The sequence below is a fragment of the Lissotriton vulgaris genome, chromosome 10, assembly GCF_964263255.1.
Source record: "Lissotriton vulgaris chromosome 10, aLisVul1.2, whole genome shotgun sequence".
Classification (NCBI taxonomy): Eukaryota; Metazoa; Chordata; class Amphibia; order Caudata; family Salamandridae; genus Lissotriton; species Lissotriton vulgaris.
Window position 1 is genome coordinate 177,483,061 of NC_141698.1, and position 18,087 is coordinate 177,501,147.

The 18,087-nt window shown below is 41.5% G+C and overlaps 1 protein-coding gene across 1 annotated transcript in view; it reads right to left on the reverse strand.

Moving 5' to 3' along the window:
* MYO15A (myosin XVA) overlaps positions 1-18,087 on the reverse strand; it is a 1,716,372-nt gene that overhangs the window by 1,406,870 nt on the left and 291,415 nt on the right. Inside the window, exon 15 of the mRNA XM_086939741.1 lies at positions 10,827-10,885. Within this exon, the coding sequence (XP_086795867.1) occupies positions 10,827-10,885 (59 nt within the window). The remainder of the gene's footprint in view (positions 1-10,826; positions 10,886-18,087) is intronic.

Below are 18,087 nucleotides of genomic sequence, written 5' to 3' on the forward strand. Positions count from 1 at the left end.
ATGTTTGACGTTTGCTCAAATGACTCTGGGAGCAAGATTAAACTGGGGAGGTTTCCCAGCCTCCCGGAATCTATCACAATGAAAACCTGAGCTCATACAGGGAGAGAGGCATATCTCTCCTATATACAAAGCAATGCTGCAGGACTGCACACTCACTCAGTCCTCTAAATATCCAAACTAAATAGAAGTAGGACCATGACATGCCATTTACAGACATAGACTGAACTAGAATGCTAATGTATGATAAGTCGGTGTCTAGCATCGCAAAGTTTCGCCTCACCCAATTTAAGATACTACAGAGGGCCCATCTCACCCCACAAATTCCTCTCAAGATATACCAACACAGTGTGAGGAATGCCCACGCTGCCAACAGGATGCGGTGGACTTTCTTCGCATGTTGTGGTCTTGCCCCGTGGTTGGTGGGTACTGGCGGGTATTGGTAAAGAAGGTAAGGCTAATTTTAGGGTTTAGGGGTGGGTAATGGTAATAAGAGGTAAAGGCAATGGGGGTGGGTTGCCGGGTTTATATATGTATGCATGTAGGGGATCATTTAGCATTTAAAAAAAATTAAAAGTATATATGATTACCTTGGATAAACTTCCCATGTGTGGCAAAGGCAAGTGTGTGGTAAAGGTGCGTGGAAAAGGCATGTGTTGTAGGTTCATACGTTCATGAACTACCACTACTGGCTGCAAACTGTAATAAAGGAGAGGAGAGCCCTAGGCAGCTAAGGACGGCTTTCTGAAATAGTAGGATTTTAAGGTGTTTTCAAAAAATCAAAAGGCTGTCAGTCCAGCAGAATCAGGCGGGGAGAATGATGCAGTTTTCAGATTTTAATTATGTATTTGCTATTAGATTTACACGGTAAAGACACCTATTAAAACATGCAAACCTAAAATGTTGCTGTTTTTATCAAATTTTTTAAAAAAGGGGGTGGTGATGAACAGAGTGTCTGAGTTAAACAGACCACTCTTACCCAGTCCAAAGATCAGGGCTTGATCCATCACCGTTATTTATCTCACTGCCCCATCCCAGCTCAGAACCTGGCTATATGCAAATCAGTCTGTCCCTGGCCCAGTGCATCATGGGAACAGGGCAGACTAAACTACCAAGCCAATTCTTCACCAGAAAGGAGACAAGCTACCGGGGACCGGTTTCTGGCATTTCAGCCTTCTTCGGCCCGGCTTGCTTGAATCCTGATGGAGCAGTGAGAAAGGGACTCATGTCTGAGTATACCCTGCCACACCTATAGTGGCCAAAAACGATTTAGAAAAGGGGGTGGTGATGAACAGAGTGTCTGAGTTAAACAGACCACTCTTACCCAGTCCAAAGATCAGGGCTTGATCCATCACCGTTATTTATCTCACTGCCCCATCCCAGCTCAGAACCTGGCTATATGCAAATCAGTCTGTCCCTGGCCCAGTGCATCATGGGAACAGGGCAGACTAAACTACCAAGCCAATTCTTCACCAGAAAGGAGACAAGCTACCGGGGACCGGTTTCTGGCATTTCAGCCTTCTTCGGCCCGGCTTGCTTGAATCCTGATGGAGCAGTGAGAAAGGGACTCATGTCTGAGTATACCCTGCCACACCTATAGTGGCCAAAAACGATTTAGAAAAGGGGGTGGTGATGAACAGAGTGTCTGAGTTAAACAGACCACTCTTACCCAGTCCAAAGATCAGGGCTTGATCCATCACCGTTATTTATCTCACTGCCCCATCCCAGCTCAGAACCTGGCTATATGCAAATCAGTCTGTCCCTGGCCCAGTGCATCATGGGAACAGGGCAGACTAAACTACCAAGCCAATTCTTCACCAGAAAGGAGACAAGCTACCGGGGACCGGTTTCTGGCATTTCAGCCTTCTTCGGCCCGGCTTGCTTGAATCCTGATGGAGCAGTGAGAAAGGGACTCATGTCTGAGTATACCCTGCCACACCTATAGTGGCCAAAAACGATTTAGAAAAGGGGGTGGTGATGAACAGAGTGTCTGAGTTAAACAGACCACTCTTACCCAGTCCAAAGATCAGGGCTTGATCCATCACCGTTATTTATCTCACTGCCCCATCCCAGCTCAGAACCTGGCTATATGCAAATCAGTCTGTCCCTGGCCCAGTGCATCATGGGAACAGGGCAGACTAAACTACCAAGCCAATTCTTCACCAGAAAGGAGACAAGCTACCGGGGACCGGATTCTGGCATTTCAGCCTTCTTCGGCCCGGCTTGCTTGAATCCTGATGGAGCAGTGAGAAAGGGACTCATGTCTGAGTATACCCTGCCACACCTATAGTGGCCAAAAACGATTTAGAAAAGGGGGTGGTGATGAACAGAGTGTCTGAGTTAAACAGACCACTCTTACCCAGTCCAAAGATCAGGGCTTGATCCATCACCGTTATTTATCTCACTGCCCCATCCCAGCTCAGAACCTGGCTATATGCAAATCAGTCTGTCCCTGGCCCAGTGCATCATGGGAACAGGGCAGACTAAACTACCAAGCCAATTCTTCACCAGAAAGGAGACAAGCTACCGGGGACCGGTTTCTGGCATTTCAGCCTTCTTCGGCCCGGCTTGCTTGAATCCTGATGGAGCAGTGAGAAAGGGACTCATGTCTGAGTATACCCTGCCACACCTATAGTGGCCAAAAACGATTTAGAAAAGGGGGTGGTGATGAACAGAGTGTCTGAGTTAAACAGACCACTCTTACCCAGTCCAAAGATCAGGGCTTGATCCATCACCGTTATTTATCTCACTGCCCCATCCCAGCTCAGAACCTGGCTATATGCAAATCAGTCTGTCCCTGGCCCAGTGCATCATGGGAACAGGGCAGACTAAACTACCAAGCCAATTCTTCACCAGAAAGGAGACAAGCTACCGGGGACCGGTTTCTGGCATTTCAGCCTTCTTCGGCCCGGCTTGCTTGAATCCTGATGGAGCAGTGAGAAAGGGACTCATGTCTGAGTATACCCTGCCACACCTATAGTGGCCAAAAACGATTTAGAAAAGGGGGTGGTGATGAACAGAGTGTCTGAGTTAAACAGACCACTCTTACCCAGTCCAAAGATCAGGGCTTGATCCATCACCGTTATTTATCTCACTGCCCCATCCCAGCTCAGAACCTGGCTATATGCAAATCAGTCTGTCCCTGGCCCAGTGCATCATGGGAACAGGGCAGACTAAACTACCAAGCCAATTCTTCACCAGAAAGGAGACAAGCTACCGGGGACCGGTTTCTGGCATTTCAGCCTTCTTCGGCCCGGCTTGCTTGAATCCTGATGGAGCAGTGAGAAAGGGACTCATGTCTGAGTATACCCTGCCACACCTATAGTGGCCAAAAACGATTTAGAAAAGGGGGTGGTGATGAACAGAGTGTCTGAGTTAAACAGACCACTCTTACCCAGTCCAAAGATCAGGGCTTGATCCATCACCGTTATTTATCTCACTGCCCCATCCCAGCTCAGAACCTGGCTATATGCAAATCAGTCTGTCCCTGGCCCAGTGCATCATGGGAACAGGGCAGACTAAACTACCAAGCCAATTCTTCACCAGAAAGGAGACAAGCTACCGGGGACCGGTTTCTGGCATTTCAGCCTTCTTCGGCCCACCCCTTTTTGTAAATATTTTTGTCCACCCTAAGCGTGGAAGGGTATTCTCAGATGTGAGACCCTTGCTCATTGCACCATCAGGATTCAAGCAAACCGGGCCGAAGACGGCTGTAATGCCAGAAACCGGTCCCCGGGAGCTTGTTTCCTTCCCAGTGTAAGAATTGGCTTCTGTAGTTTGGTTTGTCCTGTTCCCATCATGCACTGGGACAGGAACAGACTAATTTGCATACAGTCAGGTTCTGAAACTGGGATGGTGCAGTGAGCTAAAAAACGGTGTTGGATCTAGCCCTGATCTTTTGACTGGGTGAGAGCTTTCTGTTTAATTCAGAGACTCTGCCCCTCACCACCCCTTTTTGTAAATATTTTTGTCCACCCTAAGCGTGGAAGGGTATTCTCAGATGTGAGACCCTTGCTCATTGCACCATCAGGATTCAAGCAAACCGGGCCGAAGACGGCTGTAATGCCAGAAACCGGTCCCCGGGAGCTTGTTTCCTTCCCAGTGTAAGAATTGGCTTCTGTAGTTTGGTTTGTCCTGTTCCCATCATGCACTGGGACAGGAACAGACTAATTTGCATACAGTCAGGTTCTGAAACTGGGATGGTGCAGTGAGCTAAAAAACGGTGTTGGATCTAGCCCTGATCTTTTGACTGGGTGAGAGCTTTCTGTTTAATTCAGAGACTCTGTCCCTCACCACCCCTTTTTGTAAATATGTTTTTATCAAATTGCCAGCCCGATTTCTAAGCACTGTACATGAAGTGACCACAAATTAAAATTAATTTGGAAGGGCTCCTCATTTTGCAATTAGTCTAAAATGTGATTATATATTTGGCAAAACAAATTAATTATTTTCAGTAAATCAAAAAAGCAGGAAATAAAGCTAGCACGTTTCACAGCTTACTCATGCTTCCTCAAATATATAGTTATTCATAATGCTCTTTCGTTTCTGAATTCTTGTTTTTAACATAGCCAAATATAGCTTATCACCAAATAAAACTATGTTGCCAATGCTCAAAATCCATTACAATAAATTCTGTAGTAGTGTTCGACACTGCTAACAAATAAATTGCGGTTTACTTTAATACATTATTATCGTGTATAGTAATATATTATATTGTAATATATTATAAATAAAGCTGAAAGTAATCCAAAATTGTCAAGGATTCTCTGATTTGGCAATGGCGTGAAAAGTTTTCCATAAAAGTATTGCGCTCCCCCTGAGATGGTTTCGTAGGATCACTGACATAATATCGAGGGACATAATATCGACTATCAAAAATATCGTTGACAAAATATCGACAGACAGAATATCGAGTTGTATCTACAAACAGGTAAGTACAAAAATATCAAGTAAAAAATATTGTTTATTAAAATATAGTTTATAAAAATATCGACTTTATTAAAAACAATGTTAAATTAAATTAATATTAAAAATTAATTACTAAAATATACTTAAAAATACTTAAATTAACTTATAATAATTAAATAATTAATGAAAGTTATAAAAAAATGTTTTAAATCAAATTTGTTAAAACATATATATATATATATATAGTAACATAATATAATTAAATAATATCCAATATTATTACCGTACAATAGCGGAAGTGTAAAAATTACTATTCCCACTCCAAAGAGTGCAGTCGTAGGGAAAGCGTTGGATAGCGTAGGGGATAAAATTACTATTCCCACTCCAGTGGGTGCAACAGTAGGGAAAGCGTTGGATAGCGTAGGGGTAAAAATTACTATTCCCACTCCAAAGAGTGCAACAGTAGGGAAAGCGTTGGATAGCGTAGGGGTAAAAATTACTATTCCCACTCCAGTGGGTGCAACAGTAGGGAAAGTGTTGGATAGCGTAAGGGTAAAAATTACTATTCCCACTCCAAAGAGTGCAACAGTAGGGAAAGCGTTGGATAGCGTAGGGGTTAAAAATACTATACCCACTCCAGTGGGTGCAACAGTAGGGAAAGCGTTGGATAGCGTAGACGTAAAATGTACTATTCCCACCCCAGTGGGTGCAACAGTAGGGAAAGCGTTGGATAGCGTAGAGGTAAAATTTACTATTCCCACTCCAGTGTGTGCAACAGTAGAGAAAGAGTTGGATAGGGTAGGGGTAAAAATTACTATTCCCACTCCAAAGAGTGCAACAGTAGGGAAAGCGTTGGATAGCGAAGGGGTTAAAATAACTATTCCCACTCCAGTGGGTGCAACAGTAGGGAAAGCGTTGGATAGCGTAGAGGTAAAATTTACTATTCCCACTCCAGTGGGTGCAACAGTAGGGAAAGCGTTGGATAGCGTAGAGGTAAAATTTACTATTCCCACTCCAGTGGCTGCAACAGTAGGAAAAGCGTTAGATAGCATGGAGGTAAAATGTACTATTCCCACTCCAGTGGGTGCAACAGTAGGGAAAGCGTTGGATAGCGTAGGGGTAAAAATTACTATTCCCACTCCAGTGAGTGCAACAGTAGGGAAAGCATTGGATAGCGTAGGGGTAAAAATTACTATTCCCACTCCAAAGAGTGCAACAGTAGGGAAAGCGTTGGATAGCATAGAGGTAAAAATTACTATTCCCACTCCAGAGAATGCAACATTAAGGAAATGAAATACTTCAAATATTATTTAAAAAAATATAAATTAATATCTATAAAAATGTATTCAAAAGTAATTACCAATTTAATATAATATAATAATTAATCTATTAAAATTACTAATTAACATTAATTATTACAATTAGTTACCTATTAATACAAATTAATTAAAAATTAACAATTAATTATTTAATAATTAAAAATTAATTCACAATTAATTCGAATTAAATACAATTAAATAAATGTAATTATTTAATTAATTATAAATAATTTACTTCCCACCCTATTCCCCTATAAACCCACAACCCGCTACAGAAAATAAATTAGTAAAATTAACACAATTAGCAATTAATCAATTAAATTAAATTAATTGGCAATTAAAATTTTATTAATTACCCATAAAACTTAATTAACAATTAATTCAAAATAAATACCAATAAATAATTTTACATATTTAATTAATTGTAATTAAATTACTTCCCACCCAATTCCCCTGTAAACCCACAACCCGCTACAGAAAATAAATTAGTAAAATTAACATAATTAGCAATTAATCAATTAATTAAAATTAATTACCTACTAAAATTTAATTAATTACCAAATATAAATTAATTAACAATTAATTAAAAATTAATACCAATAAATACATTTACATATTTAATTAATTACAATTAAATTACTTCCCACCCATTCCCCTATAAACCCACAACCCGCTACAGAATTAAATTACGCAAAAATTATAAAAACAAAATTAATTAATTAAAATTAATTATAACATAAATACACACTTTTCACACATATAATAACATAAAAAACACTATAAAAAATTCGATATTATTAAAAAATTGATAATTTTAATAACCTATATTATATACTTCGATATTTTAACTTTCTATATTTTTAACATTCGATATTACATTACTTACCTTAAAAACGATATTTTTGATGTCTATATTCTGTCCATTCGATATTTTGTCCATTCTATATTTAAAACTCGATATTATGTCCATTCAATATTTTGGACTCGATATTTTGATTGTTCACCGGTTTCGTACTCTCCTTGAAAAGTTCTGCAGCTCTATGCATCGAATAGCAGGCTTGCTGCAAAGTATTGGTAGGTCCAATAAAGGAAACTGCTTGTGCTGTTCAATCAAAAAAAAATTAGCCTTGCTGAAAAGTGTTGGCGTTGTTCAATGAGTGTGGCCATCATCCTGCCGAAAGGGTAAAGCAATGCTGCTAAGAAGTGCTGGTACTACTGCCATATTTGAAGTACAGCAGCCTGGCTGAAAGGTGTTGGCACTGCCTAGTAAATATATACCATTCTTAAGGTGATGTGTTGCAATTGGTAAAGTAAAGCATATGCTGCCTGATAACAATGGGCCATATGTAGACCTTGGGGTAATACCGGTCGGTAACGGTGAAATTCAGTAAATTTCACCGTTTCCGACCCTTATTTTAAGGAATCAGTAAATTACAGATTCCTTACAGCCTATGTAGGTAGCACTCAAGTGCATTTTAGCCTTAAGGATTCATTATTTACCACCAACTATAAGCTGGTGGTAAATACCGAATACCTTTAAAAAAGCAATTTTTTGCTTTTTTCTCAGTGCCATGTGGCAGACATAGATGCCCTTGGGGCATGTATGTGCGCCACATGTGCACACATGCACGATTCAGGGGTGCAACAGGGTGTCAATGTGACACCCTGCCACCCTTGCATATGTTCCCCCTATTACCGATTCTGTATTTACCGGATCAGTAATAGTGAATGGTTTCCCATTCATTCCTATGGGCCACCAGGCCCATAGGAATGAATTGGAATTACCCAATAGGTAAATACCGATTCAGTAATACCGAATATTACCGAATCAGTAAAATTTACTGAATTTTTAGCTACATACTATTTTCCAATTCTGAAATACCGAATCGGTAAAATTCGGTATTTCAGAATCGGTAAATAGAGATTACCTACATATGGCCCAATATTTGGTAGTGTGTGTGAGCAAAATAGCAGCCCAACAAAAAAGTGATGGACTTTGTATTTAACGTATAGCAGCCTCTCCGCACATTGTTCCCCTGCTGAGAAGGGCTGGTGCTTCCCATTAAATGTATGGAGACGTTTTTCTTATTGTTGGCACTTTCCTTGAAACAATGAACTCCATAGCAGCCTCGTTCAGAGGTATTACTGCTGCCAATGAAAAGCATAGCAGTCCTACTAAGAAGTATCAGTCCTATTAAATGAAACATGTATAGCATTCCTGCTGGGAAATGTTGAGATTGTTTCACTGAAAGTATCCCAGCCTTGCTGACAAGTGTTGGTAGTCTTGATGAAAAGTATAGCGGCTTGTGGAAAAGCGATGGACCTAATGCTGTATACTGGACAGGATGGGCAAAAACAAGATCTAACTGCCTCCCACTGGAATCTTCCATTCCCTCTCTGCCAGGGTAACCACTGCCTCTCCACAACTCCCAGGTTTCCAGAGTAAAGATTTTCCATGGTTTGTTCAAGGAATGTAGGCAGTTGCGATTTCGTGTTCCACACAAGGGCATTTGCTCCAAGCCCATGGCATACAGAAGAGAGGAGTGGGCCTCCTGTCGATGGGTGGCTAGGCCTCCTTTGCTCACCAATCCGAATGGAAGATTTCAGACAAACAACCACTGATGAAGCGAGTGGGGGGCCAATACAAACTGTGCTTCTTAACCTTTGACACTGCCTCCCTTGGCAGCTCACTGCCAGTGCTTCGCCTGAGGGTGGGCTGCTGCCTGGCAAGCTCCTGTGGCTGGACATGAAAATAGATTGCTGCAGTAGTGCTGAAGCGTCTTGTGAGCCCTGCCAGTGCTCCATGAATGGTGTTAACTTATGCTCGCTGCATAACACACAGACATGGGCAAACAAGAACCTTTATGCCTCCCTCCTGTTCACCATCATAAACAATGGGGTATTCCCAAATGGTCCCTGGACCTGGGTATCGGTTATTAAAATGAAACAATGGTCCTGGACCAATTATTCAAGGGAGAGTTAGATTAACAGAATTATCAACTTATTTGAGCTTAAATTATTCAGCTCACAAACGTCTGTAAATCGTGAAAATAATTAAAACAAACAGATCTGCAGAAAAAAACACTAAGTATTTTATTACAATATATTTATTTAGCCATTTAAAGGAACAATCATTAGAGGGTCAAAAACGTGGGTAGGAGAATGTTCTAGGGAACGTGTAAGAAAATGTGCTCAAGTGTATATATAGGAGTCAAGAGAGCTCAACGTGTGAAGAAAAGTAAAGGGCATATATTTACAAGACTGTACAGAACTGATATCCAATAAATAGTTAGGTGCAACCTGACCACATGCAAATTATTCATTTGAATTATATTTTCTAAAGTTGTAAGGAGAGTTTCCTTAAGGCTATAAACAGGGGTAAAGAGGAAGGGGAAATTGGTCCAAGTGCGGAAGGGGGTAGCGTCGACGTTTCAATCCGGCTTATTGGCAACCGAGGGACTTTAATACCTCAGCCATGCGAATCTTCCTCAGGTCAAGGGGACAGGTGAAGTGACCCTCATCAATCTTGCAATGCTCTATTGGAGTCCAAATCCTGGTTACACCAATGCCCGTAGCGTGGCAAGGTCCAATGAATGACAATTCCAATTATTCAGTAGATATAAACCATGACGGTGGTGCCGAGACTATCCATGGAACGTAATATTCAGGCCCGTATGTGTGGTAAGAGGGTAGCCGAATGAATCAGGCAAACCGGGGCACACCATAATTTATACGACTGGAGACGATCTGATCGATGTCCTTACTCCAATGCGGTAGCGTATAAATTACGCTGTGCCCCTGTAGCCGCGATGGAGTAAGGACATCGATCAGATATTCTCCCGTCGTATAAATTACGCTGTGCCCCGGTCTGCTTTAGCGCTTTTTCTACATTTGCACTCAAGCATATTCATTCTTTCCAAACTTGCTATCTCTGGTGTCCTCATATACACATACAAGATACCGTTGCTCCACTTCTCAGCATGTTTTAGCAGTACACTCTAAACATTCAATGCCCCCTAATGGTCCAGAATTCCAGCAAGCGAGTGAGCCCAACATTTGCCAGGAGGGGTTGTGGGATTCCCATCCTGAGGATATTTTTTAAAAATGGTGTGAAATAGTGCATCTCACAAAAATTGTCTTAAAAGCCATTGTTGTGCCAAGCCAATGTCGTCGATACTTTCAAGAAACAATTCGTTTTTTTTCTTTTCCAAAACGGTCAGTGGGTGTCCCAATGTGTCAATAAATACCTCCATTTTGCCATTGTAACTCTAGTCTTAAGCACTGCATTGCCTGGGACTATCTGTCAATCAGCCTGTCGCCTCACCCTAACAGGTTAGGGAGTCAGGAGCTTCACTGACGGCATCTCACCCTGGGTAAAAGGACAGATGGACGGAAAGAACTTGTAAGGAAGCTTTGATTCAAGAATAATTATTGAAAACAGTGATGCCCTTAGTTTTAGCAGTGCTTGCAGTCTTACTACAAGCTAATTTTTGAAGACTCTCCTGAGATTCGTACTCAATTGAGGCCTTTTACAAACTTATGTCTGTGGTACACAGGGCCAGCATGTAATCCCATAAATACTTTAGATTAAAATCCTGTTACCTGGCATCGACAGCACTTTCTACAGTTAGTGGAGTATAAATCTTCTCTCTCATTGTTTCCTGCGGGAGAAAAGAGATGCACAACATAAATAAATCCATGTGCAATGTGAGACAGACATAGTTAGTAAATATTTCAACAGGAAGAGCAGTAGTTGTTAGTAAATATCATACACAGAAGAGATATTAAAACTTGACAGGCAGCAGTTCTTCTCCATCTTCCAAGGAACTAGGGTTGCTAGTACTGCTTTTAGATCTGATTAGGGAATGGAACTGCTAGAACGGAGCAGGGCTACAGGAAAAAAAGATGGTCAGAATGCTGTGTACATCAAACATTCACCCCCAGTCAAGAGATCTAGGTTTATTCCATCGTTCTTTTGCTCACTATGCCACCCCAGGTTGGACCCGGCCATATGTAAATCAGTCTTGACCCTACTTCTCGTGGGAAAAGTCCAGCCCGAACTGCCAAGCCGGGTCCTCACTGGACCAGAATCAAGCATCCTGGCACTGGTCTCATCATCTAGGCTAGCTTGAATCCAGTTATATAGACAATACAACGGAACCCAGGGTGCAGTAAGCTGGGGACTTGGGTAGATACTAGTTAACAGAGACAATGGTCCCTAGACAGGAGTTGAATCAGAACATAATAAATATAGACTAAATAGTGCTATATTTTCTTTGTCCAGCCGGACAGTTTAATTTCTAGTAATCAGGAATATAAAAGTTGCAATACAATGTGGTACAAGTGGGACACCAGCCGATGTCCGACTTCCACACTAGGGAAAGAAAATATAGCACTATTTAGTACGGAACATGGAGCCAGGGTACAAGGAGGATCAAGTCCTGAGCATGCGAATATGTTGCTGTTGGAAATTGTTGGCCGGGTTTGCAGGGGAGGGGAGGTGTGGGTAATTTCTGTTTCATAGAAGTGTATAGTTTTGTGCAAAATGTTAAAGTTGAAGAACTGAACATGAGGTATTGAATTATTCAGATGCTGACAAATGTGTTGTACACTTATATAATGTTTGCAGATAAGAACTCATTCCATGGATCCTAGACTTTATGCACTGACATTGAAGTCCTTTCCTAGGTACTCTAAAAATGACTTTGTATTCTTTTGGCTTGCAGTAATTCTATGTAACCAGTGCTCGGCACGAGAATGTCAATGCCTCGCAATTTGATGTCTGGATAATTATTGTGGAAAGTCAATAAAAATAAATTTAAAAAAAGTGATTTGTCCAGAATCCCAGGATGTTGAGCATACCTGTCGAGGCGCGAAACTGGTCTCCCAGCTTCGACATCTGCTGCCCTAGTCTTAAGGCCACATCCTCTCTGCAACTTCTATATTATGGATATGTGGATGAGTAGAAAATGGAATCACACTTAAAAATATTTATGTAACATACTGTCGCATTGTGGTTCGCTTAGATAATGTATGGTGTGGGTGCCTGTAAGACAGAATAATATTTTTGAGTATGTATTGTTTGAAAAAATCATTCAAGCAGGTCAATGACAACCAATAATAATTTACAGTCATATCTATTTGGAAAATAAGTGTGGGCATATGTGAGTGTGGGTGATCTGTGGATCGATGGAATTAACGGTTTATAGATGATAGACTATATCTGTGGTTCTGTGTGTATTTATGTGCACTTGTCTGTAGAAGAGTGAATAATGTATCCACAGTTGTTGCTGTTGGCTCTCTGTGCAACCAGTAAATCAGTGTGCTTTTTTACTGCTTTTGCTGTTTAATGATTCCTTCTCGTGACTCTTTATTCGGGTCCCTGTTCAATACATGTCTGTTTATCTCACACTTGTAGTTTTTTTTCATCGTATCTGTCTATCTTTTTGACTCTTTAATATCTTTCTTTTCCTCCTTCTTTAAACCTTTACTTCCTTGCTCTCATTTGCTCTGGGTCAAACTCTGATGATGAACACACACAATATATACCATAAATCACAGCGTCTACCATACACAAAATACCTTTTTGCCAACGGCATAGATATTCAAAAACATTTAACATGAGAGCATGGAAGATGTCGTGAGTTATCGCATGCATGTGTGCGTTGATTACCAAATCTAACAAATTTCCATGGTTTTACACAACTGATCCACTACTAATGATTACTGTTTTTTTCAAGACACAGTTTTTTTCCCACACACATATGTGTATGGGTGTGTGTGTGTGTGAGAGAGATAGCGAGAGAAAAAATTAGGTTCTGTTGACATCATAAACGACACAGCATTTAAGCATTTCTTATATTACATGTTTAAATTCGGATAGTTAGCTTGAAATACCTGGTTCTTACCAAGTGCAGTTGACAGTGTACACTGGTTGGATAGAATTATGTTTAGTTTTATTTATCTATCATGAACAATTTGTAGGTAAAGGATAAACCAATAGACAATGGGGAGGGGCAGTGGATTTGTGCAAGCGTGTGGCTACAGCATTTTCTGCATAATCATTGATTTATCACATTTGACACACGATTTGTCAAGCAATTTGCATGATTTGCACATTTCACAAAACTGTTGCTTACTGCTCACATGGATGAAAATATTACTGTCAGAAAATATGTGCTACAACTTAGTTTGTGCCAGATAATTTAGATAACCCTGCCACATAATTTAGTCTGCAGTGCCACAGAGTAGCCCTGAAATGGAAATGCTTTGCAGAGTGGTTGGCTTTTTATTAAGAAGATGAAATCCATATTTCATAGGGGACAATTAAATATTTTCCATATTTCATGGTTCCCTGTGAAATGCAGATCTTTAAAGCGTGCATGTCTGTGGGGGGATGCGTATGTGTGTATGTTTCATAAGGGCTGCATGGGGACCTATTTTGTTTATGTACATCAGTCGGACAATATAGGAAATAACACCGCTGGGCATAATAAAATAAATGCTCACTTATTAGAACACGTGTTTCAACAACAATTGTATATCAATGGAAATACTCAGTCCCTAAGGTAACTATAACATACACTCTGGCCATGCACTCCTAATATCCCTACATATTACATCACTCATGACATATTCTATAACATGATTGATAACATCACTCCAACATTTGAAATAACATGATTGATGGCAACAATGTGCATGGCGTGGGCACAAGTTATAGTTCCTAAGAGAACTGCAATGGGTGAATTTCAGTAGCTTTTGTTTTTTTTTAAACGGTACGGTGTCAGTGGTATTTTCACCTAACTATAACATCATTTTGATATGCTTTTTCAGTGTGTATGTATATATATATATATATATATATATATATATATATATATATATATATATTCACTGACAAAACCATAGGTTTCACACACGTTATAGTTAGGAATTAGCATTTAAAAAACCTTGCAAATCCACTGAAAACACCACAGGTTTCACACATGTTATACTTTGCTGGCCATTTCACTCATACAAAACCATTGAAATTCCCCTGTTATAGTTAGTTCAGCTAACTATAACTCGCGCGCCCGCAATGCACTGCTGATGACGTCACATATTACATCACTCATGATATGGTCAGTGACATCACTCATGACATCACTGATGACATCTCAAATGACATCATGGATGACATCCAGTGAATGGGTGTTTTTCGGAAAATTAAATATGTTTTATATATGTATATCTCAATGTTGATAAAAGAAGAAATGGGTATATAAGTGTCTAAATGGCTGATTTTTTGGTGAAAATATGATTGTATAACTGACTAAGTGTATCTTAGTGAATACATGGGTTAGTGAGTAATGTTTAAATATATACATTTCTGTTTCAGTCTCATTTTGTGTATAAGTGGCTACATGTGTTGGTGAGTAGCTACATGAGTGATGCATGAGTGTCTATATAGGTTATTGTTTGATTGAGTATCAGTAGGAGTGTCTGTATACTTTGTTGGGAGGTGTTACGTAGTGCATAGATGCATGAATGAGTGACTTACTGCTTGTATGTGTTGAAGGCAGCATGTGTGCAGGACTGTAAGGGTGGATGAGTGTGTGCGGTGACTAGATACATGAGTGTCTATATAGGTTATTATTTGTTTTTTGACTGTATGGGTGAATGAGTGTGTTAGTGAACAAATGACTGTCTCAATAGTGTATTTATGAGAAAGTACATATATTTTAAACTAGTACATATGAGTTATGTGTGAGTAACTCTTTGGATGAGTGGCGGTGTGTAACAGGATGACCAGGATGTATCAGTTTATGAGTACATATGATGAGTGAGTACATGTATGAGTGACTGTATAGGACTGTTGATGAATGAGGGGATGTGTGTATAGATCTTGGAATTACTAAATAGGTGTGTTGTAAGTGGTATTGGTATGTCTATTGTATTGAAAATGTTATTTTCTATTTTTGAATGTGTGTATCAAAGGTTATATTAGGGTGAGAGAAGGTCTGCCACTCTTTCACAAGGATGATGTCATCAGTGATGTCATTTGAGATGTCATCAGTGATGTCATGAGTGTTGTCACTGACCATGTTATGAGTGATGTAATATGTGACGTCATCAGCAGTGCATTGCGAGCGCGCGAGTTATAGTTAGCTGAACTAACTATAATGGGGAAATTTCAATGGTTTTGTACCAGTGAAATGTCCAGCAAAGTATAACATGTGTGAAACCTATGTTTTTTTCAGTGAATTTGCAAGGTTTTTTAAAAGCTAATTCCTAACTATAACATGTGTGAAACCTATGGTTTTTTTCAGTGAATTTGCAAGGTTTTTTAAATGCTAATTCCTAACTATAACGTATGTGAAACCTACGGATTTTTCAGTGAATTTCCAAGGTTTTTTAAATGCTAATTCCTAACTATAACGTGTATGAAACCTATGGTTTTTTCAGTGAATATAAATATATATACATTTTATATATATACATAGTCAATTAACACAACGGCTCTTTTTAGAGCAAACCAACATCTAAACACTCACACTTGTTGTTTAACTGTATTGCACGCACGGTACGCATCTCTAGATATATAAATGTTTTCAAATTAAATTTTCTCAACAACTACTGGAGGGATTTACACCATTTAAACAAAAGGGCGAACTAGAAATCAAACTCTACCATTTTGCCAAATTTCTTGCAATTCCGTTCAGCCATTCAGGCTGTAGCCGTGTCTAATCGTCCTATGGAAAATAACATGGGGAAAACACGTTTTGGGACCCCTCTTTTTTCTCGCCCCCCCCCCCACTTCACGAATCCCCCCAAAACTTTCAGGGAAGGGGCGGAGCGGAGCCGACATTCTTCTTTGAGAAATTCAGGAAGATTCGTCAATCGGCGCCAAAGTTATTCCCAATAGAATGTTGAGGATTTCCTATGGAAACTAGGTCCTAACTATAACTACCTACTGGCGAGCGCCAGTAGGTAATATATAAATATATATGTAACCAAACCAAGAAGTTGCCTGTTGAAGAAGGGCCCGCAGCAGGTGAGTAATGGCTAAAACATCTTTATTGGAGGTTTGCCATGACAGAAGAACAAAGGGACCGTGGGGGGATTGGGGACACCCCACGGTACCCAACGGAGTGGGCCAGCCCCGAGGGATGGGGTCCCCAGGGCTATTAGTGGCCCGGGAGGGGGGGCTACACAGACCCCTCCCCAAAATGAAATTGAAAAGAATAAATTTTTAAAAAAGGCCGGCCCCGGGGGTTGGTGTCACTGGGGCCATGAGTGGCCACAGGAGGTGGGCAAGGCAGCCCCCCTCCAAATATATATATATTTTTTAAAAGGCCCATGCCCCGGGGTATGGGGTCCCCGGGACAGATTATGGCAGAAGGGGGCCCACGCGGCCCCCTTCCCAATACTTTTAATATAAAAAAAAAGAATTGGGGGCAGGCCCTGGGGGATGGGGTCTTCAGGGCTAAAAACATTAGAAAAAGAAGGGGGGCTACACAGCCCCCATACTTAAAAAAAACAACAAAAAAACAGGATCGCGGCCGGAGGCCACGCCCCCTCGTTGCACCACTCTGCAAACGCGCCCTCTGGCGCGTTTGCAGAGGGGGAACATATTCCCCTTGAATACTGGGGGTCCCTGGGGGCAAACTAGCCCACCAGGTACCTCCAGTATGCCCCAGGGAGCTCCGTTGCAGAGATGTTCTGAAGCCAAGCCCCTTTTTTACCACTCTGAAACGCAGCTCTCTGGCGCTTACTGGGGGTAGCTGGTGGGCTAGTTGCACCCCAGGGATCCTCAGTATTCAAGGGGATTGAATCCCACAACTAAAAACGTGCCACGGGGCGCGTTTGCACAGTGGTGAAGGGAGGGGTCGGGCCTGAGTTCACATGTGTGCAAACACGCCCTGTGGCGTAGTTTAAGTTGGGGAGTTAATTCCTTGTCAATACTGAGGGTCCCTGGGGGCCAACTAGCCTACCAGGTACCTCCAGTAAGCGCATCGGAGCTGCGTTGCAGAGTCTTGTAAAAAGGGGCGTGGCCTCAGAACACCTCTCTGCAACACATCCTCTTGGCGCATACTGGAGGTACCTGGTGGGCTAGTTGGCTCCCAGGGGCCCACAGGATTGAGGAGGAATTAATTCTCTAACTTAAAACGCGCCACAGGGTGTGTTTGAAGACATATCACCTCAGGCCACGCCCGCTTCCTTCACCACTGTGCAAACGCGCCTTATGGAGCGTTTTAAGTTGGGAATTGATTCTCTTTGAATACTGAGGGTCCCTGAGGGCCAAATAGCCCAATAGGTATCTCCAGTACACGCCAGGGAGCTGCGTTGCAGAGTGTTGTAAAAAAGGGAGTGGCCTCTGAACAGCTCTCTGCAACACAGCCTCCTGGCGCATACTGGAGGTATCTGGTGGGCTAGTTGGCCGAGTATTAGCCAGGGAGCTGTATTGCAGACAGGTGCTCAGAGGCCACTCCCTTCTTTACACCTCTTTCCAACGCAGCTGTGGCGCTTACTGGAGGTACCTAGTGGGCTAGTTTGACCCTAGGGGCCCTTAGGATTGAAGGGGACTTCATCTCTCAACTTACACAGTGGTGAAGGGAGGGGAGCGGCCTGACGTGATGTGTGCAAACACGCCCTGTGGCGCGTTTTAAGTTGGGGAAAAAATTCAACTTCAATCCTGAGGGACCATGGGGCCAAGTAGCCCACCAGGTGCTTCCAGGAAGCGCCACTGCGCTTCGTTGCAGAGAGGTGGTGCAGGCCATGCCCCTTTTTACATCTTTCTGCTACGCAGCTCTGTGGCGCTTACTGGATGTACTATGAATTCCGATTTACTCACCTGTTATCAGGAGAGACCTCAGTGCAG